Source organism: Sorghum bicolor, chromosome 1 (genome assembly GCF_000003195.3).
Source record: "Sorghum bicolor cultivar BTx623 chromosome 1, Sorghum_bicolor_NCBIv3, whole genome shotgun sequence".
In the NCBI taxonomy this organism is placed as follows: domain Eukaryota; kingdom Viridiplantae; phylum Streptophyta; class Magnoliopsida; order Poales; family Poaceae; genus Sorghum; species Sorghum bicolor.
This window is the reverse complement of record NC_012870.2, coordinates 8,975,894-8,996,490: the sequence shown is the minus strand read 5'-3', so window position 1 is coordinate 8,996,490 and position 20,597 is coordinate 8,975,894. Positions and strand designations below refer to the sequence as shown.

Sequence of the window (20,597 nt, the reverse complement as noted above, 5' to 3'; positions counted from 1 at the left end):
CGGAGCGAAATGAACTACGATTGGATTCGTTAGAATTTGATGATGTCTGTCATCAATTCCGCTCGTACCTTGACATGTTTTCTCTTTATACACGTGGCTGGCTCGTACGCACGTTCTTCATACTTTCAAAAAAATTGAAACTGGAACGTTGCAGCTCCGTCGACGTCCGGGGCCGTCGAAAGCCTGAGAAGAAAAGCAAAAGGCTCTTGGAATCAATTCATCCGTACGCCACGCAGTGCGCGGCCCCGGGGTCCAGGGACATGCACACACACCAGTACACAACCCGGCTCTCGGTCTTCTGGTGCCCAGAGTACCACGCGACTCTTTTCTTTTTTTTTCTTCTAAAAAAAGTACTACTACCACGCGACGCGCCCGTGCAACAGCAGCGGTCGTGCCCGGCGCCGGCGGTGCTGTCGGCCGGCGAACATCGCGCTCTGGGCCGGCCTGTGCTAGGTCGCACTACACCATACTTGGCCCATATATCTGCGCCTTTGTCGGCCCAGCAAAGCACAACGTTTTCCCTTTGTTTGCGGCGTTTTGGTTTCTCTCCGTGCCGAAGAGTTTAGTCCCACCTCGGCGCCGAAGCAGGCACGAGCGATCGAGCCTCCTATATAAGAAAACACCAGGCCAACGTTGTTCCATACTTACCTGGACGGGGTCGATTGGTGATCATGCAGGCCCATGGCCTAGACCAGTGGCCCACATTGCACTTGGTGGGCGCGCTGGTCTACCATCTCCCCAAGAGGGAGAGTGGACGTCATAATTTGTGGTAGAGGGGGTACGCGTTCGCGCGGCCCCTGCCAATTCTAACAAATTAAACTTTGGTCCCTGGGCCTGCATTAAAAGTTGTTTTTGGTCCGGCTTCGAGCCTTCAACGCGGCCCGTTTAATCGGCCCATAAGATGGGCAGTGTCTGTTTCAGTCACAGATTTCGGCCCATTTCGCAGTTCCTCCTTCCTCGTCGGGGAGACAGGGAGAGATGCTGAGGGTCTCGGAGGACTGGGGACGGCGCTGGGCGGCCCAAGCCGCCGGGTACGGCGACCTCGGCCGCGCCCTCCTCGACTTGCAGGCCGCCGCAGACCAGGTCTTCGACACCGTCTCCAAGCGTGTATGTGCCACCATGACCATGAGATTCCTTCACTTGTCGCTCGAACCCTCTACCCACCTTACTCGCTCCGTGCGCTGAGGAAATTCTCGATTCTCCTAACATTTGAAGACTGTGCTTGTGCTCGTCTCAGACCGCCGAGGAGCGCGAGAAGCTTTCGGCCATTTCGATGCGAATCAAAGCGGCCAAGGTAAGATATCTAGTTATCTACTGAGATTGCGTTGTGCTAGTTGCCTAATCGTACTACTCCAGCTGCCGAATTTACCCTGATTAGCACAACGTCTTAAAACGCTCAGTGAGGAAGTGGTGATGTTAAGTTAGTATGCTTTATTCAGTGGTTTCGAGTCCTGCTAACTTCCCTATGTAATCAAATGGATTTTGTTGCACATCTCACCCGCCCGACCTGGCTGGATAACCCATTGAGAACTGCAAAAGTAGGTCTTCATTTGTAGCATATCATATCCATTTCGATTTTGAGATCCTATTTGGTGTGATTTAGGTCTGTAGCCTTGTTCCTTTCTGTAGCATGTATTGTAACTTTGTAAGTCTAGATACATTGGTAGCATGTCCTGAAATTGGAGTGTTTCCATTTTCATTCATCTTTTGAATTTCGTGTGAGCTTCAATTGGTTGACAGGTTGCACCATTTTTGCTTTCTTGAACATGTCTAGGCTAAGATCAAAGCATTATCTCAGTCAGAGGAGCCACTCGCTATTGTTTCACCAGCCCGCCATCCTTCGAGTTCTACTAAACAAGAGGATTACAGACCACTCTTTCACGACAAACATGGTTCGCCTATAGCAACCATTGCTGTCAATGGAGGATTCAACCGTACATGATTATCCTTCCCCTTCCAAAGTTAGTGGCCTAAAGCTTTACATTGTCCTTTGATAGTTTTCTGGCTGCACTTTTCATGCCATTAACATATTTTGGCAACCTTTTTCTGTGCTTATACTGCTGGACATAAAATACCTTTGTTACATCCAGCAGTTTAGGTCCATTGCAAACCTGGATATAACATATTATGATTAAGCATGCATCTATATTTGTGCATGCATCTGCACTCATATGTGCTTTTTCATAATTTTGTCGTATTCTAACTATGGCTTTTGTTGCTCCCTCAGGCTACAGATAAGTTTCCCAAAACCAAAGATGGCACATATTTGGAGAATCTTTTACAGACAGCAAAGTAAGTCATTTGATTTGTGCATAACAATTGCTGACCATAATTTGCATTGTTTTATTCACAATTAGATAATGTGCTACTTGTGCATTGTGTCAACCACCACAAACCTATGTATATTTTTCCTTCAGATCTACTTGATCAAGTATGTGGATAGCCTTTTAAGTTGTTGGGCATTGCCCTATTTGAGAAATTGAGAGGCAGATATGCTAGGAGAACTTTTTGCAGGAGTACTGCGTTGTTGATTTGAAGTGACAAATCTTGCTTGTATACTTCATGATCATGAATACAGTTTTCTGCTAGATGACATAGTAAACGATATTGTTGACAGTGGTGCTTTATGAATTCGTCTAGATATTCATGGATTCTTTTTTTCATTTTCAACCTATAGGTTGTAATATAACTTTATTGTGCTAACATTTGATGTTGTTCTAGGTAAATACCTTGATAAATTAATTAGAAAAGATCCATTAATAAATATACTTGAATTTCAGCAATATTCTAGCAGACCTAGGTTACATGTGTAAGTGTGTAACCTCAATCATAATTTATTAAAGCAGGTAGAGTGCCGATTGTTGCTACCATTGATTTTATTTGTCTTGGTAACAAGTATTTCCATCTGTGGAACTAATCTAGAATACTGGATCGAGACATTTGCTTTTTACATGGATCCAGTGTTAGTTGAAAAAGACTTGACACTTTTCTATTTTATATACATGGCCCATAGGCTCATACAGATGCCCGTTTAGCATCTTAGTGAAGATCAAGGTCAGATTAAGACATGCTAGATTTCACTTAATCTGGTTTGATGCTGGTTTTGGGATTGGAAGGGATATAATTAACTACCAATTTGACTACCTGCTCAAAGATGATCCACATATTTTTGATGAAATCATTTGTTCTTTTGGTTGTTCTTTGGTATCATGCATTTTCATTAATCTGAGATAGTACTTATGCTTGTACAATTATGCTGGCTAACTTATTTTCTTGATTGATAGCCATCCAGCTCTGGGAAACCATTTGGCATCTGACACCAAGAGTGATGAATTGCCACCTCCACCACCGAGTCTACTACCAAAACACCTTGTAAGAATTTCAGATTGAATACCCATTTGGTAACTATATGGGTAGTGGGCCTCTTGATTATTGGCCATAGTACTGAGACTAGAGCTAAAAAAAAGGGAAGCATAAAATGCGCTTGACTTAGAATAGTTCCCTAAGCATTGCCTGGTCCAAATTTGGCAGCCGAACTATATAATCTTAGATCCCTTATTCAGACCGAAGGCATTACCCTTGTTTTTTATAGAATGTATAACTCTGCCTCCATAATATAAGTTGATATCCGCTTGTGCTTGGTTTGTGCTTTGGCAAAATTGGCTGGGTTTTCCAGTTTGTACTACAACATCAGATTGTAACATCTGACATGACCTCTAGCCAAACTAACTCTAATCCACCAGCAAGACTAGTCCAGATAAACAACTCTTTGTTCCAGAACTTAAAACAGTGTACAATATATTTCAAGCTTAACAGAAGCAAAAGCAAACCACATCCTTATTGGACCAGAACAGTTTTTGACTACATATCCTCCTATTACAAAATCATCCAATCCTTGCAGGCAAGGACTCAATTTGTCAACATTGACAGCTTGCCTTCACCTGTTCTTCAATTCTTCATGTCATGCTCATGCATGAACGCAGGAATTCTGAATACCACTGCTTACTGGGAAGACAAAATTGCAATGAGTTAGAGAAAGCACTTAGCACATGTACCCAATAAAAAAAAGGCAATAACTTTGTATTGTGACCCTTATTGTAAAAAGCTTAATGAGCAATTGCTTTAGATTGGAATGTATATTGTTCTTCGAAATAGTTCTTGATTGAATGTAATCCTTCCGAAGTTGAGAACTATTTCGAGCTGAGTTCCACCTTTTGTTTTCCTTGATACAGGAAACAGTCCATTTCTCTATTAACAGTCTTATTTGCTTATTGCCTTAATACATTCTGCTACAATTTTGTAGAGGTCTCGAGAATCAGATGATGTTACAGTGGAATCAGATGTGAATCCAGCCAATACTTAAGTTTCCACTTGTCAGAGGACTAAAATATTACATTTTATTTTGGAAGGGCCTATGATTATAGTGGCCATGATAGAGTATCACTATATTTTGTAGTATTAGTTGGTTCTTTAAGGTTTCTTTCAAAATTTAGTTGCAAAGAGACCGTACATGATTTACTGTAGCACGTAGGTGTGCTGATTGCTGGAAGACATGCCTCTGACATATGTGATGTTTGCAATATCTGAAAGCATGAGATGTTATTCTTCTGCAACTTGTTGATTGCAATGCATAATTCTGTGACACAGACAGGTACCATTGCTAGCTCCTTCCAGGTAGTTTTCTGTCACCCTGTTTGAAACGCGCATTGTCCAGGACCTGCATCAGGCATGAGTGTACATTGCAGCAAAAATTGACAATGACAGCACGTTCTGAGGCTGAGCTTGCTTTGGCTCATAACCTGAAGTTGGAAATGGAGTGGAAGTACAGCCAGACGTGTTGTTGACTTGAGTTGTTAGGATTTCTTGGAAGTTCCCTACGGCTGATTGTGATCGTGCGTAAACGTGAGCCATGACGGAGTATCTCAGCACAGGAGTGTGATCGCTCTGTTGGAGAGTAAGAACTTCGACTCCAATTCCAATGGAAATTGCACTCCGCATTTCCTGCGCACTTCCTGCCGCGATCGCACGCGTGTCGTGTGTGGCCTGGGCAGCGAGCCGGTAAACATAAACAGCAGCATAGTGCTCGGCACCTTCAGAATCATCCTTAGAGTGTGACCCGGGCAGAGTAGCTCGGCCAGAGTGCGCGAACAAATGGAGCTCTCTGTCTGCAAGGCGCTGCTGCTCACCGCCCTCATCGTCTCCTCGTCACGCCTTCTGCACTGGCCGATCGGATGCTCCGCGGGAAGCTCGGCAGGGTCCCCGGGACAACTGGCGCTTCCTCCCCAGGGCGCGGGAGACGACGGTCAAGGCAAGCAGCCTGGCCGCCAGGACCAGGAGCTCCCATTTCTGGGCCGAGGCGTGCGCGCGTGCTTCCCGGCAGGTGCGGTGGGGAGATTCCACCAAGCGATGCTGCTGGTATTGCTGGCTCGCGGCGGATGCAGGATGACGATCGGGCGCTGGCGTTCGAGCCGCGGACGCGTGTGAGCACGAGCAGCGCGGGTCGCTGAGCGTGGCTGAGACGGAGGCTTGTTTCTCAAACTCCGTCCCCTGCCCGAGCTGGCGAGCCGTTGAAGCTTGCAAGATGCCGGGAGAGTCACGTACCGCTGCATGTGCCTGCTGCCAGACATACTACAAATGCTCGTGGCGTTGCCGCGTATGGCTAGTGTGTGCACCGTTTGCAATGCGTGATGGATCCTTTTTCTGTATGAGTTGGTTTGTCGAGTATAGTAGGACAAGTAGTTATTTCGGTATATTTACAAAAAAAAAATATTAATTTAAGTAATACATGTTTGTTCCTAAAGTGCAGAGTCTGTATTACATCGTTGTAATAGTATAGTTTATGTGGACTTTGTTTCATGCGTAGAGTGATAATAATGGTATGTATGTAGATGCACATTTTTTAAGCAATATAGGTAAGAAAAATTTGTCTATTTTTGTATAGGTGTCATGGCTCATGGGTCTGCAGCTCGTTGTTGCACTTGTTTTTTTTTTCCAAATTCGTATTATTTAAGTAATATATTTTTATTGGTTATCGAAATCGAGGTAACACTTTTTTTGGCTATATTTATTATATAGGAAGAAATGTTAAAAGTATCTATTGAGGGAAGATTATGAGTAGCGAAAGCTAAATGTAACTGCGATATGAGGAGAATTTGATCTAAATTTGCAATACATAAACGTAATGGCATTTTGTTGAAGAAAGTATATTTATATTTTTTATGACTATAAAGCTAGTAAAATCTTCAATCGTTTTTATTTTATTTGTGGTATGGTTAAGCTATCATTAATAGCAAAAAAAATTCGATTTCAGGCCAGTAAGGCCAAGGTCCATGATATACAGCTTGAGCGGGAGTTAGGCCGGCCCATTTATAAGGCCTGAATTGCGGGTTAATTTTGATAAAGTTTGAGGGTTTGTTTAAAAAACTAAGAGGAGGCATGGACTGCAGGTTGATTCCTCTGAAGTTTAAGGTTTTTTTTTGCAAAACAACCAAGGAGAGCACAAGTGGACCGTTCATGAGTCCGATCCGACGGCCGAAAAATATATGTGACGTGGCTATGCTGGCTAGGCCTCTATTGTTGCAATAATCGTAGTAAGGAGATATGTAAATCTTTGTATTTGTGTAAGAACATTAAACCAAAGTTATATTTTCCAAAATGCACTGCCGGCATTTGAACTTGGTTCATGGTGCCATCTATGATCAACAAACTTTCAAAATGCACATCCATTTCTCTTAAATTTGCTAATCATGTCAGTTGAGGCTTAAAAATCACCCAAATTTGAGTTAATCCAACTATATGGCAGCTAACTGCATAGTGAAATGGGTACATGACACCAAAACATGAGGTCCATATGCTGATCTCATCTTAGGCATGTTTGGTCTACATTTTAATGTCATGTCATTGTGCAATTCGTGTGCCACGCATGTGGATTAACTCAAGTTTTAGTGATTTAGATTAGACCTAGCATGACATAACTATTAAAGTTTTTTTAACTACATAACTCATAAGTTTAGGGATCTACATGTAAGTCTAAAACTTTAGTAACCTAAATTGTGGAAGAGTTTTTTTATTGTTTAAATTTGTTATACTCCCTCTATTTTAAATTATAAGACGTTTTAGCTTTTTCTAGATACATTATTTCTACTATGCATCTAGATATAGTGTATATCTAAGTGCATAGTAAAAAATATGTATCTGAAAATGTCAAAACATCTTATCATTTGGAACATAGGAGGTACTTGTTTACCTTTATCACATATGCATAAAATTTTGGCTTTACTTTAGCATATTTGGCCATAAACCAAACACACTCAAAATATTAAGGGGCCAATCATCAACAAATCAGTAACTACACCGAGTAAAATCCATCAGCAGTCCTTAAACTTGGGAAGCGGCGTCGATCTCGATCATGCTACCATTGATGTGCCGAGCTCTTCCATTCATTCACGGAGGATCATCGTGATATGATGCTTTGAACCCTTTGATTTGTACTCGGTGTCTGGATATGTATGTAAAACGTAACGCGTATGACGGTGCTGCCGTATTAGTAGCTCCAGAGTCCTACCTTTGTTCCAGTCCTCTTACTTTGGTGGTTAATTTAGGGCGGGCGGCACATGTACTTTTGCAGCCATTGCTGGCCAGTTTGAAGCAGGATCCCCCACGTGTGACGGATCTGAGACGACAGGCCGAACTATCGCTTTTGGTCTGAAAAAAGACTGAAGTTATTGTCGGTTCTTTAGCAGGCAAACACGGTATCTGAAGACAAAGATTTCATCGTTTGCTCGCTCTCCTCGTGCTAGATAAACTACCACCATATCCTTACACTCGCAAGCGCATTTTTCATGGAGTTTTCATGCGGGGATAGGAAAGCTTTATTACCAACCGACCACTACGACAATAGTATAGTATAAGTACCCCTGCGCGTGCCGTGCATTCCTCCGCCAAACTGAAAGCGTCCGCTGTAGACGACGACGACGACGAGCCGAATCTGATGTACATCTCCAATTTGTTTTTTCATCTGTGCCTCGGCCGTGTTTAGTTACGAAATATTTTGCAAAATCGCTACAGTAAGTGTTTTGTTGGTATGTGACAAATATTGTCTAATTATAGACTAACTAGGCTCAAAAAATTCGTCTCGTATATTTCGACCAAACTGTGCAATTAGTTTTTATTTTTATCTATATTTAATACTCTATGCATGCGTCTAAAGATTCGATGTGACGAGAAATCTTGAAAAATTTTGGATTTTTGGGTGGAAGTAAACAAGGCCTCACATTCTGAGGTGCGACGCGTTTTTGGCAATCGCGTTGACACGCGGTACCTCCGTGCGTTAACCGCCGCCCGCCGTACCGACAAGCACGGAGTTGGAGACTGTCAGTGTGTCCGTGTCTCGTACGGACTACGGAGTATTACGTGGTAGCCTGATCCTGACCTGAAGCCTGAAGGACGGGTATGTACGTGAGCTGTCGGTCCATGAGCAAGTATGGCTGTATGGGGTTTTGCCGTTTTGGTGATTTGCGGGCGTCTGAACGGAAACTGCCCCTCCCGGGTGGCCAACCCACCACCACGTTTTTGTGTATACCTGGGTCGGGTCCTGGTCTCCTGGGTCAACTTCCGTACAATTACAACGTGGACTTCGCTTGCCTTCGCTTTGCGTCGCTACTTCCCAACCCATGCATGAAAGCCCGGCCGGGGTCTTCGTGCTAGTATAAAATGCTGGCCCACGCACAGCATTTGTGATCACTGTCAAGAGCGGATAGCGCAGCCTAACCCAAATTAAACTCGAGTTGGCAGACGAGACACCACTACACACACAAACGTAAAGAACCACCCAGAGCTAGCACTAGCAGTAATTGCCGGCGCGAAGATGGCACGCCCCGTGCGCGCGATGCTACCGTGGATCCTCGTCGCGGTCCTCGTCTTCCACGTCGCCGACTCCTCAAGGGCGCCGTTGTCCACGGAGGAACGACAGCGACCACCGAGGGCTGATCCCACGGCCCCTGCCGCTGTCGTCCACCGTGCAAGTGCCAAGCCGCACCACCACCACCACCACGCCGCCGAAACCGTGAATGGGCGCGTGGCAGTGGAGACGACGACGGAGGACGACGACGACGGAAGCAGTACTAGTACCGGCCGTGCCGAGGAAGGTGGCGCCGCCGCGGCATTGTCGGCATCGTCAGCAACGACGACGACATCGTCCGCGCGCGGCAAGCAACAGGATGATGATGGCGTCGTCGGCGGGTCGAGGAACGGGAGGCCGGCGGCGGCGGCGGCGGCGGTGCAGGTGCTGCTGCTGCGTTCCAGCAGGTTGTTGGCGCGGCGGTTTCTGGCAGCAGGGGTGGTGGAGGGCGCGGACTCGGCTGCCAGGCCGTCGTGCGGCTCCAGCGACGTGCACAACGGCTGTAAACCGCCGTCGGAGCACTGATATATGATAAAAAAAAAATGTGCACTGACCTGGACGTGGATGCATGTCAATGGTCAAACACGTACGGCGTACGGAGAGTCGGTTTGTTGCACAAATTTCATTTGTTTTTTTCGCGTGTGGTCCTTAGATTATTTGGTTTTCAGTTACTGCTATGCATGTTCAAAGTTTCTATTCTGGTTGAGGCTTTTAGACGTGCGGTACGTGTAGCCAATGGCCATCCATTACAATCATATAGAGGTGGTACATTGCATGAGATAAAATGAAGAAGTCATATACTACTCCTGATGACCTGATCATGATAATGAAAAGATTTATATGTTTACGCCAACCTGAATGCTGCAGTATTGGCAATTGTTTTATAGTTAAACAAAGTGACGTGAACACACCAGCAACTAAGGCCCTGTTTAGTAAAATTTCTTAAAAAAATTTAAGATTCTCCGTCACATCAAAACTTTGAACACAAATATTAAATATAGATATAAAATAACATAATTTGTGAGATGAATCTTTTGAATCTAGTTAGTCTATGATTAAACAATAATTATCAAATACAAACGAAAACACTGATCAAATCTATTTTTTTTCACGAACTAAACAAAGCTGGGATGTGGAACGGACGGCATCGGAGGTCCTATACGTCCTCTGCTGTTGGAGCCTGGAGCCCCAAGTTAGAGGATCTCGTTCTGCGGTTACTGGCCAAGTAGGTGACCATACCACTGAACCAGCAAATTGGAAGAGGCGAAGTGGCATTTTCAAAGTTTCCATTCTGCTTGAGCCTTTTAGGACGTGCGAGGTAGCCAATAGCCATTCGTTAATTACGTGCATATAGAGGTGGTATTGTATCAGAAAAGATGAAGAGATGATGTGAACACCGGCGACTAATCAGACACGAGACACGTTGATTGCCATCCGAACCGACTTCGCACACTATAGCTAGCCGATGTTGCGTGGCTTTGTGTAGGGCTGAAAATGTGTCGAGAGTCAAGATGTCACAGCGCCACATACTCCGTACGCAGCAAAAAGGCCAGAAGCCCCAAAGCAACAAGAACACGTTCCAGGTCAAACACGCAGCATGAGCACGTTCACACACTGAAGTAAACGATTCTGGACTTTCACGGCCATGGTTCATGGTTGACAAGGAGTTTGAAGGACTGCCCCCACGTGTGCAGATCTCAACTGCTCTAATTGACAGGCTGTATTTGTGCAAATTAAAGCAGGTACACAGAAATGTGTGTTGTCCCCTGCTCGGAGCTCTAGTTAATTCAGGCTAGTTCCCGGGGCTTCAAACATTTGGTGTGGTGGTCAATGCGCGCGAGAGAGATTTCGCCGAGCCACAGCGCGATTTTCGCGGAGTTTTCCTGCGTGATATGCTCAGCAACTAACCTAGGCGGCGGCGGCGGCAAAGCGCCTGGTGGTCGGTGGAGAGGAAGAAATCAAACCCACCGGCCGTCGCTCCACGCAGACAGCGTTTTGGAACAGCCCACTAGACACCTGGACCAGCCCAAATAAAACTCCAGGAACCGGAAGGGGCCGGAAAGCTCTAGAATCAGTGACCAGCCTACCGTGAGCTAACCATCACGAATGCTGCGACCGATCTCGGCGCCAGCGCCCTCAGCAAGTCAGCATTTGCAGTCCTCCGTGGGATGTGTACTGTCGACAGCTACTCAGCCACTGCACCTACTGCCCACATGCCGCCGGCGCCGGCAGCGCGCGCATCACCGTCCCTGTTTCGATCCACGGTAGCGGTAGCGCGGGGAAGCCAAATTGAAACGAACAGGGCAGCGAACCGTGAGTTTTTTTTACAGCTTTGTTAACTTAACACGCACGGCTCTCCGGAGTACAGGTGAGGCCCATAAATGTGGCACCATCGCAGTCCAGGCCGCACAACAGGCATGCACAGCCGCATGACGATGAAGCGTCCTGCCGCCATGTACGCTCTGCTCCCGCTACTCGTCGTTCTCGCTGCATCCTCCTTCCTCTTTCAGGTCTCCGGCTGTTCAAGGCCGCCTCCGGAGGAGTCGCGGACCATCCCGCGCCAAGTCCTCCGGCGCGACGGCGAGCCGCACGTCCAGCAGCACCACCGCGACAACGCCGACGGGACCGGCACCACCCGACCCGCTGGGCTAGAGATGGAGGCGGGCACCGTGGAGAAGGGAGCCACCCGTGCCGAGGACGGCGGCGGCGTGGCGCCGTCATCGGCAGCTTCGGCACCCGCGCGCGACATGGTCGGCCACCACCAGGTTGACTCTGGGTCCAGCGACTTGGGTGGCGCACCGATGATGATGGCGACGAGGCCGCCGGTGCGGCTGCGTTCCGAGCTACCGCGGCGGGTTCTGGCGGGCGCACCGCCGGTGGTGGAGGGCGCGGCGGACTCGGCGGCCAAGTCGTCGTGCCACTCAAGCGATGTCCACATCAACTGCCCGCCGTCGTCGCGCAACTGATTCACCGGGCTAGACGTGGAACATCGGCGGCCACTGGCCACTGGCCAAGCCCAGGCACACGTGCATTTCTCAAGACTCGACTGCCTCAAGGCCCGGCCTGGAGACAGCAGAATTGTACGGCATCTTCCATGTGCAGCTGGAAGTTGACTCAAGTGTTCCAAAGGAGGATATTATATCTGATACTCCTTGTGGAATGTTTTTTAGGGATATCCAAAACCTGTTAGCTAATGAGTTTATGTGTTTAGCTATTTCTCTCATCTCACGCGTCTGCGCATGAGCTTGCTAGTTTGAATTTAGTTTGAGACTCGGAATAGTCATGCATATGAACAAGTTCTCTTCCTGATCCTGTAAATGTGCAAGTGATCCGCGATTTAGCGAAATCTGATGATAGTAATGAAAGGCCGTAGAGCAACCCAAGTTTAAAAAAAAAAAGATCATATCAACTATACCCATGTCTCCTCTGGTCAATTTCACGCGTTTGTCCGCGATCGTCCTGGAAAATTTCTACCCGTTACTGCTGTGCGCAGTTGTTTTGCCCCCATTATTTATTTATTTATTTATTTATTTATTTATTTATTTATATATTTATTTATATATTTATTTATTTATCTATCTATTTATTTATTTATTTATTTATTTATTTATTACTCCTATACTTCGTCTATAGCTGTATCTAGATAGAAGAGACATGTTACCGTCTCTCACTCCCTCCATTTTTTACTTTAAAAGATCCATGTATACTTCTTTTATGATTAAACACTATGTATACATTTTTTTATATTCTTAAACAGTATAACTTAGATACTCATCACCACACATGCACACTCATCCAATTATAATTTCTCCATTTCAAATTGTAAGTCTTCTTGTTTTTTTCATATATCTGTTATAAAATAAAAACCATAAATCTAGCTAGATATATAATAAAAACTATAAATCTAGAAAAGTCAAAATCTCGTTTGACACAACTTATTTTTTAAAAAACTTATGAGCAACTCTACCAATGAAGATAAAGCTATTTTGATAATCTATTTAGGCAAAATATCTTCTTATGGTAGACAAAAAGAATAAAATAACCATAATGTTCTCTTTTTCTACTGCCCTATTTCTTCTACTTCCTTATTCCGTTTGGTGCTATTTTAAACTACAACCCATTTTAATCCTACCTGAGAGTAGGTTTTTAGAAGCTTCACTTGTCATATGTGAAGCTATTTGCAAAAGATCTCTGTTTAACATAAAACACAAACAGAGGTCAAACAGAGGTTCTATAAATTGAAACTTTGTCAAACAGAGGTCTTTTGCTATATAGAGAGACTTTTCTATATAGCTTATAAAGCTGGTGAAAAAGTTGTGCCACACAAGTCTCTCTTATAATTTGAAACTGAGGGAGTACGTGCAAAAGTGATAGATATATAGGCACTGATATTGGCTAATCAGTGAAAAGATTTATATGTAACACTACATCCTCTAATAATAGAGCCTATTTGATTCTACGCCATAGGATATCGTACCACTCCCTACTATGGTGTCGTATAGTCTATAGTTGAGGTGGAGAAAATGGCCTAGATACAAAAAAAAATCATATCTATCTCTAATAATAAAGAGGTAAAATTTCAGCCTTTCTTTTGTCTGGGCTGTTTTTCGTCTGGCCCATTCAGCACATTCCCAATCATCTGGCCCATTCGCTGATTCGTGTAGACTCCCTCCGCAGGGCCCGTCGCCGCACAGAACGGCCTTCAGCATCTCACGATAGTTTTCTCCTACGTAAAAAAAAGGAAGAAGTCCACTTTACGTCCCTCAACTTTCCCAAAAGTCTGATTTTCATCCCTGAACTTCAAAACCGGGTAAAATACATCCCTCAATTTTTGAAATCATGCATATTACGTCCCTGACATGGCTATGAGCGGTTTTGAAGGCAGTTTTGTCTTTTTTATTTTTATTTATTTTGGCTGAATATTTGTAAAATTATAGTAAATCACATAAAATTCATAAAATAGTAAATCTGATTTTGTTGGACTCCAGATAAGTAGATCTACATAGTGAACATATAATATAGTATGCTTTAGTACAAAATTTTTATTGTAGCTTTAGATCTCTGTTTTTCTATAATTAATTAGAATAATTCATAGCTATAGTTTGTGTGGTCTAATTGTGGTGATTTTTTTATGTTAGACTAATTATTATATGTTTAAATTATGGTAAAAATTTCTTACTCATTAGATCATGTATAACTTAGTTATAGATTTATTATAATTTAACAAGCATAAACCTAAATAAATCTATAACTAAGTAATACGTGATTCAATGAGTATAAAATTTTTACTATAACTCAAACATAGAATAATTAGCTCACCATATAAATTTCATCACAATTGGACCATAGAAAATGTAGCTATAATTAGTCTAATTAATTACAGAAAAACATAGATCTAACGATGCATCAAAAAAATTTGTACTAGAACATACTATATTATATATTCAATGTGTAGATCTACTGATCTAAAGTCCAACAAAATTGAGTTTTTTATTTTATGATTTTTATGTGATTTATTGTGATTTTTCAAAAAATTCAGCCAAAATAAATAAAAAGAAAAAGGTAAAACCGCTTTCAAAACCAGGTCAAGGATGTAATGTGCACAGTTTAAAAGTTGAGGGATGTATTTTGTCCGGTTTTAAAGTTCAGGGACGAAAATTAGACTTTCGCGAAAGTTGAGGGACGTAAAGTAGACTTTTTCCTAAAAAAAAACGCAGCCAAGCCGTAGCACTCGATGCCCAGATGAAGCGCCGCCGTTCGTCGCCCACACCACGTGTGCTCGTCATCCGCTCGCCCAAGCGCTCGCCCGTCCGCTCGCCCACACGCGCTCGCTGCCCGCTCGCTGTCGTCCGCATCTACGCGCTCGCCGTCGCGAAAAGTCCGGCGAGGTGCAGGGACGTCGACGCCGCGGCTGCGCCCACACGCGCTTGCCGCCCACTCGTTTCCGTCCGCTCGCCCAGGCGCGCTCGCTGCCCACTCTTGCTGTCGTCCGCATCTACGCGCTCGCCATCACGAAAGGGCCGGCGAGGTGTAGGGATGTCGACGCCGCGGCTGCGCCCACACGCGCTTGCCGCCCGCTCGTTTCCGTCCGCTCGCCCACGCGTGCGCGCAGCCCGCTCGACGCTGTCCGCTCGCCGCCGTCTGCACCTAAGCAGACGCCAAGACCGACGAGGTGTTGAGACATCGGGACGGACTCGGGAGCAGCGTATAACTACCTCAAATCCAAGTTCGACACGAACTTCCCTTCCTCAATGTCTTTCTGTGGTAAGTTTGAATCAAATCGAAATTGGAATCGAAAACAAAAACACCTCGGATTAGAAAATATCGTTCCTCTCTGTATCTTACCTATATATATTAAAGGTTATTGTTTTACTTGATTTCACGGAACACCTCGCATACAATCTCCTCCAGCAGAGTCCAGTCGTATTGGCCAACATAGTTGGAGGACGAACGGCAAGAAGCCACCAACTCGGCACCCTCATCGTGCCGCTGAGCATCGACGTCAAGTGCACACTGATCGGCCATGTATTTAACTGTGCACTCCCACATAACCATGGATTGATGCGATGATGTAAGAGAGTATTGTTGATTTCTTATAGCTGCTGAAGGTGGCTCTATGATGCTTCTCAATAAACCTGTGGTAGTGCAACTGAGTTATGTTGGTTGATTAAATTTTTTGGCTGTTTTTTAATAGAAAAAATGGATCATAATGTTGGATCAAGCCATGATGAGAATTCTGATGTTCGACCCTTAAAGAAAACAAAGATGAGTGAAGAAAAACTTTCAGATGAAAAAACAATGGCATCGCCAACCAGAGAGACATTGTCTTCAGATTCTGAATTGATAGATAAGCAAGTGAGAGAAGAAAAATTTCCATTGCATGATGAACAACAACTAAAAGAACAGAACAATGTTGTTGATACATATGACTATCTACCACAAGGTATTTTTTTCATTTATATATATAGTCTTTCGATTATAGTAGCAAGGATATAAAGCTAATCCATATTTAATTATATGTAGATTATACATTGACCAATATGGACTTATGTGCTCACATAATAATTGAAACATCTTCAAAAGATGACTTACTGGTGAAGATTGATGAAATATCTGTGAAACAACATCAGTTATTGTGCCTCCTAGACCAAGCCAAATGGTTAGACGATGATGTGAGTCTCCTAATGATTATACAATTTTTCCCGTTATTAATATTAATTTTAATGTATTTAAACTATTTGTAGGTGATCCGTGCTTATATATGTTGCATAATTGATCAAGTATATCTGCAAAATATGGATAATGCTAAGATATATTTCCCGATGCACGGCCTTGTTGAACTTCATCGGATATATATTCTAGGTGAGGTGTCAACATTCCACGTCTAAGGGCAGCGGGCCTTATAATTTGTTTGATTTATTTAATGTCAGATTAAATCAAAATAATAAATTTGAAAAAATAATATATTTAAATACTATTGGTTTGAGAATCATAGAGTAAATATGAATAATCCTGTTGCAACGCACGGGCATGTTTTGCTAGTACAAATAAACTGAGATGATTGTGGCTCACCGCACTCTACGTAAAAACCAAACACATATGTGACATATGGTGAACAAATACCGGCGGAACCAAACACCCTCCAGGCCTCTGTTCGTATAGAATGGAATGGAACCCGGAACTATTCCAACTTATGAATCTTATATAAATTTATGAACCAATCCAGCTATGAATTGTTCAAGGACTCCATTCCCAAAGAAAAAAACAAGGCCCTAGCTAGGACACTTCTCAACGCTGAAAATCGTTTCGCAACGGGAACGTGACTGCTGATCGCAATCATACCTACTGGCGACAGAGTTTAGTTCCTAAAAAATTTTATAAAAATTTTTAGATTCCTCATCACATCAAATCTTTAGACGCATGCATACAATATTAAATATAGATGAAAATTAAAATTAATTGCACAGTTTGATCGAAATTGACGAGACGAATTATTTGAGCCTAGTTAATCCATGATTGAATAATATTTATCAAATATAAACAAATGTGCTACATTGTCGATTTTCTAAAAAATTTTTGAACTAAAGAAGGCCTGAGAGCAAGTCCATGCGGCCGGCTTGACTGCGGGAGCGGCATAGGCAGGCATCCATGCGGCGACGGCGAAGTCAAACCATACCACGTGTTGTCAACAACCGTGTTGATATATAGGCTCCGTTTCGTTCCACTTGTTAAATTTTAGCTAACTAAATTTTAGTCACTTTAGTAGTTAAAGTTTCGAATACATTAACTAAAAAGAAGCTAGAATAATTTAGTCCCACTAATCACTCAATAGTAACTAAAATAATTTAGCAAGTGCAATCAAACGGAGCTATAGTATAAGGCCTTGTTTAGTTTTAAAAAAATTTGTAAAATAAAAATAGTAGCACTTTTCCTCCCACACGTGCGGACCAGCGAAGCAAGGCCCGTGTGCCGAGGGGCCTCTTGCGGTCCGGCCGTTCGGACGCCAGTCCGGCAGCGCGGGAAATTTCGAGGGCACCAACTACATCACCGAAAAATTTTTAGGAGCGGAAGCGCGTGCTTGCCCAGGCTAGCCTAGGCCCACCTTGTCCACGTTGCATTGTATAATTATTTATAGATAAAAAAAATTATAACTCTTAAACTAAATATCTAAATTAAATTCAGATAATACCATTAGATTTGTAGTAACAAATTCTTTAAAACAAGATCCCACATAGAACATCACTAGGAAATATCTTATGTATACTTAGAACATCACATGTATATTAAATGAACATAACTAAATACATCACGAAACATCACTAAATATATTATAGAACATCACAGATACATTATATGTACATTACTCAGTACACCATAGAACATCACATGTATACTAAGTGAACATCATTAAATACATCATAGAACATTACTAAATACATTATAGAACATCGTATATATATTACCTGAACATCACTAAATATATCACAAAAACATCACATGTATACTAAATGAACGTCACTAAATTCACTATCGAACATCAGTAAATACATTAAAAGCAATCGCATATATATTTTATCAACATCACTAAATACATTATAAAACATAACACGTATATTACGCGAACATCGTAAAAAACACTATAGAACATCATATCTATACCATGAGAACATTAAAAAAACATCAAAAAAAATATCACATATATAGCACGTGAACTTGTCTACTGTATTATTTGAACATAAAAAAAACAATATAGAACATCATAAAAATAAAAATAAATAAAAAGAAAGGTAAAAATATATAGAAATAACCGAAATAATGAAAATAATAATAAAGACATAAAATAGAAAAATAAAAAAAAAATAAAAATCGAATGATGCACGATAAGGAAAAAAGAAAAAATAAAGAAATATTTAAAAGTAAAAACGTGAATGAAAGAAAACATAATTAGACACAAGTGACGGGAAATCTTGAAAATTTTTTGGTTTTCAGAGTGAACTAAACAAGACCTAGTACAAGTTGTCTAGACGACAGACGGCATTTCTGATTTTGTAAGGACGACCGGAGCCATTTTGTCGGGCTACGTCGCCACGAGTAGGGGACAAACGATACTAAGGCCTTGTTTAGTTCGAAAAGTGAAAAAATTTTGGTACTGTAAAACTTTTATTTGTTTGTGACAAATATTATCTAATCATGGACTAACTAGGATCAAAAGATTCGTCTCGTGATTTATAGCTAAACTGTGTAATTAGTTTTTTTTCGTCTATATATAATGTTTTATGCATGTGCCACAATATTTGATGTGACGGGAAATCTTGAAAACTTTTTGATTTTCAGGGTAAAGTAAACAAGGCCTAAGTCTTTACCGGAAACTACACTGTCGGACATCCCCACTCACCATTTTTTTGGTACAACTTCCCTGTTCACTCAGTGTTAGTTGGTGCTAGCAACTTGATTTACTGGAAGCCAAGGCCTTGCTGTTCCAGCTGTGAGCTGTATCAGAGTCGGTCGCCGTACCACCACCTCGTCTTCTTCTCTCTGCGAAGGCACCGCCCAATGACACGTGCGGCTGCCCATGCATGCAGCGTAGTATTGTCTGTCGGGCTGCAGTCAAACAATGCAGCGCATGCCTTGCTTCGTTGAAATTTACAGGCGAATCTGCATCTTTCTGTGGAGTTGGTAAACACTGAAGATTTCACCCCAACCGACCGAGAAAAGATAGTACTTGCATTGCAACGCGCATGCTGTGTACTAGCTAGTAGTGTATAAATGTACGTCTCGAGCTGTCAAACTTGTCGTACGTCTCACTGCAAGAGACGAGTAACGCCTTCCAGACCACATTCACCGCTCTCCATGCGACCATATCGAGTCGTTTAGGACTTGTTTAGATACACCCAAAAATCCAAAACTTTACAAGATTCTCCGTCACATCGAATCTTACGGCACATGCATGAAGTATTAAATATAGATGAATATTTATTTATAAATCACGAGATGAATCTTTTAAGCCTAGTTACTCTATAATTAGACAATGTTTATTAAATAAAAACGAAAATGCTACAGTGTCAAAATCCCAAAACTTTTTGCATCTAAACAAGGCCTTAGTTACCACTCAAAAACTTTACGCCTCATCGTATCTAATGTTTAAATATATATAGAATACTAAATATAGATTAAAAAATAATTAATTACACAGTTTATATGTAGTTTACAAGGCGAATCTTTTAATTATAATTAATCCATAATTGAACCTAATTACTATAATTATAAATATGCTATAGTACTCAATAACTATGTTTAGACACGTATATGGAATATTAAATATAAAGTAAAGAATAATTAATTATACAGTTTGCATGTAGGTTGCAAGATGAATTTTTTTTAAATCTAATTAATCTATGATTGAATACTAATTACTATAATTACAAATATGCTAGTCGATAACTTTTTTTCATGACTAAACAAGGCATCACTTTAGGCCTTGTTTAGTTCACCCTGAAAACCAAAAAGTTTTCAAGATTCCCCGTCACATCGAATCTTGTGGCACATGCATGAAATATTAAATATAGACAAAAACAAAAACTAATTACACAGTTTAGCTGTAAATCACGAGACAAATCTTTTGATCAATAATATTTGTCATAAATAAATAAAAGTGCTACAGTACCGAAAACTTTTCAATTCTCAGAACTAAACAAGGCCTTACCGTGCATGGAGGATGTGCACAGCACTCACACCGAAAAGGTAGCGTTCACACCATGCGGTGTACGGAACTACTCGCGTCGTCCGTCCGTACATAAACCACCGACAAGAAGGAAATTGCGCGCCTTCAAGTACATCGTCCTAGACTCGTAGCCTACCATCTCAAAAGATTTTACTGTAGTATTTTTATTTTTATTTGACAAATGTTATCTAATCATGCATAGATTAACTAGGTTTAAAAGATTCTTATCGTGATTTACAGATAAACTATATAATTAGTTTTTATTTTCGTCTATATTTAGTGCTTCATGTATGTGCCACAAGATACAATGTGACGAAAAATCTTAAAAAGTTTTTGAATTTCGGGGTGAACTAAACAAGGCGGAGAGAGACGTGTGTTAACTGGGCGTAATCGACCACGAGCATGGGACAAGCGACGCCCGCCCCTGAACGGCTGAAAGTATGAACCGGCCGGAAATTGCTCGTCATCTGTGACCCA

The 20,597-nt window shown here is 42.2% G+C and overlaps 2 protein-coding genes across 5 annotated transcripts; both read left to right on the top strand.

Moving 5' to 3' along the window:
* Nucleotides 661–4,608, top strand: LOC8063377. 3 transcript variants are annotated; one of them, XM_021459189.1, is made up of 6 exons: nt 1,002–1,107; nt 1,238–1,294; nt 1,775–1,961; nt 2,228–2,292; nt 3,285–3,372; nt 3,902–4,280. In XM_021459189.1, the coding sequence occupies exons 3-6, from the start codon at nt 1,920–1,922 to the stop codon at nt 4,031–4,033; spliced, it is 327 nt and encodes a 108-aa protein (XP_021314864.1). In that variant the 5' UTR covers nt 1,002–1,107; nt 1,238–1,294; nt 1,775–1,919; the 3' UTR covers nt 4,034–4,280. The 3 variants fall into 3 exon arrangements, with proteins under 3 accessions (XP_021314862.1, XP_021314860.1, XP_021314864.1); XM_021459187.1 differs by lacking the exons at nt 1,775–1,961; nt 3,902–4,280 and adding an exon at nt 4,304–4,608 and having other exon boundaries at nt 661–1,107; XM_021459185.1 differs by lacking the exon at nt 1,775–1,961 and having other exon boundaries at nt 664–1,107.
* Nucleotides 14,644–19,287, top strand: LOC8063376. 2 transcript variants are annotated; one of them, XM_021462017.1, is made up of 6 exons: nt 14,644–15,163; nt 15,314–15,470; nt 15,594–15,842; nt 15,923–16,071; nt 16,144–16,261; nt 18,734–19,287. In XM_021462017.1, the coding sequence occupies exons 3-6, from the start codon at nt 15,599–15,601 to the stop codon at nt 18,736–18,738; spliced, it is 516 nt and encodes a 171-aa protein (XP_021317692.1). In that variant the 5' UTR covers nt 14,644–15,163; nt 15,314–15,470; nt 15,594–15,598; the 3' UTR covers nt 18,739–19,287. The 2 variants fall into 2 exon arrangements, with proteins under 2 accessions (XP_021317692.1, XP_002466569.1); XM_002466524.2 differs by lacking the exons at nt 14,644–15,163; nt 18,734–19,287 and having other exon boundaries at nt 15,170–15,470; nt 16,144–16,371.

Coding starts and splice junctions, on each gene's coding strand:
- LOC8063377 (XM_021459185.1), top strand. CDS start 979: ATGCTGAGGGTCTCGGAGGACTGGGGACGGCGCTGGGCGGCCCAAGCC. Junction 2,293..3,284: donor AATCTTTTACAGACAGCAAA/GTAAGTCATTTG, acceptor CTTGATTGATAG/CCATCCAGCTCTGGGAAACC. Junction 3,373..3,901: donor GTCTACTACCAAAACACCTT/GTAAGAATTTCA, acceptor CAATCCTTGCAG/GCAAGGACTCAATTTGTCAA.
- LOC8063376 (XM_002466524.2), top strand. CDS start 15,599: ATGGATCATAATGTTGGATCAAGCCATGATGAGAATTCTGATGTTCGA. Junction 15,843..15,922: donor ATATGACTATCTACCACAAG/GTATTTTTTTCA, acceptor AATTATATGTAG/ATTATACATTGACCAATATG. Junction 16,072..16,143: donor CCAAATGGTTAGACGATGAT/GTGAGTCTCCTA, acceptor AACTATTTGTAG/GTGATCCGTGCTTATATATG.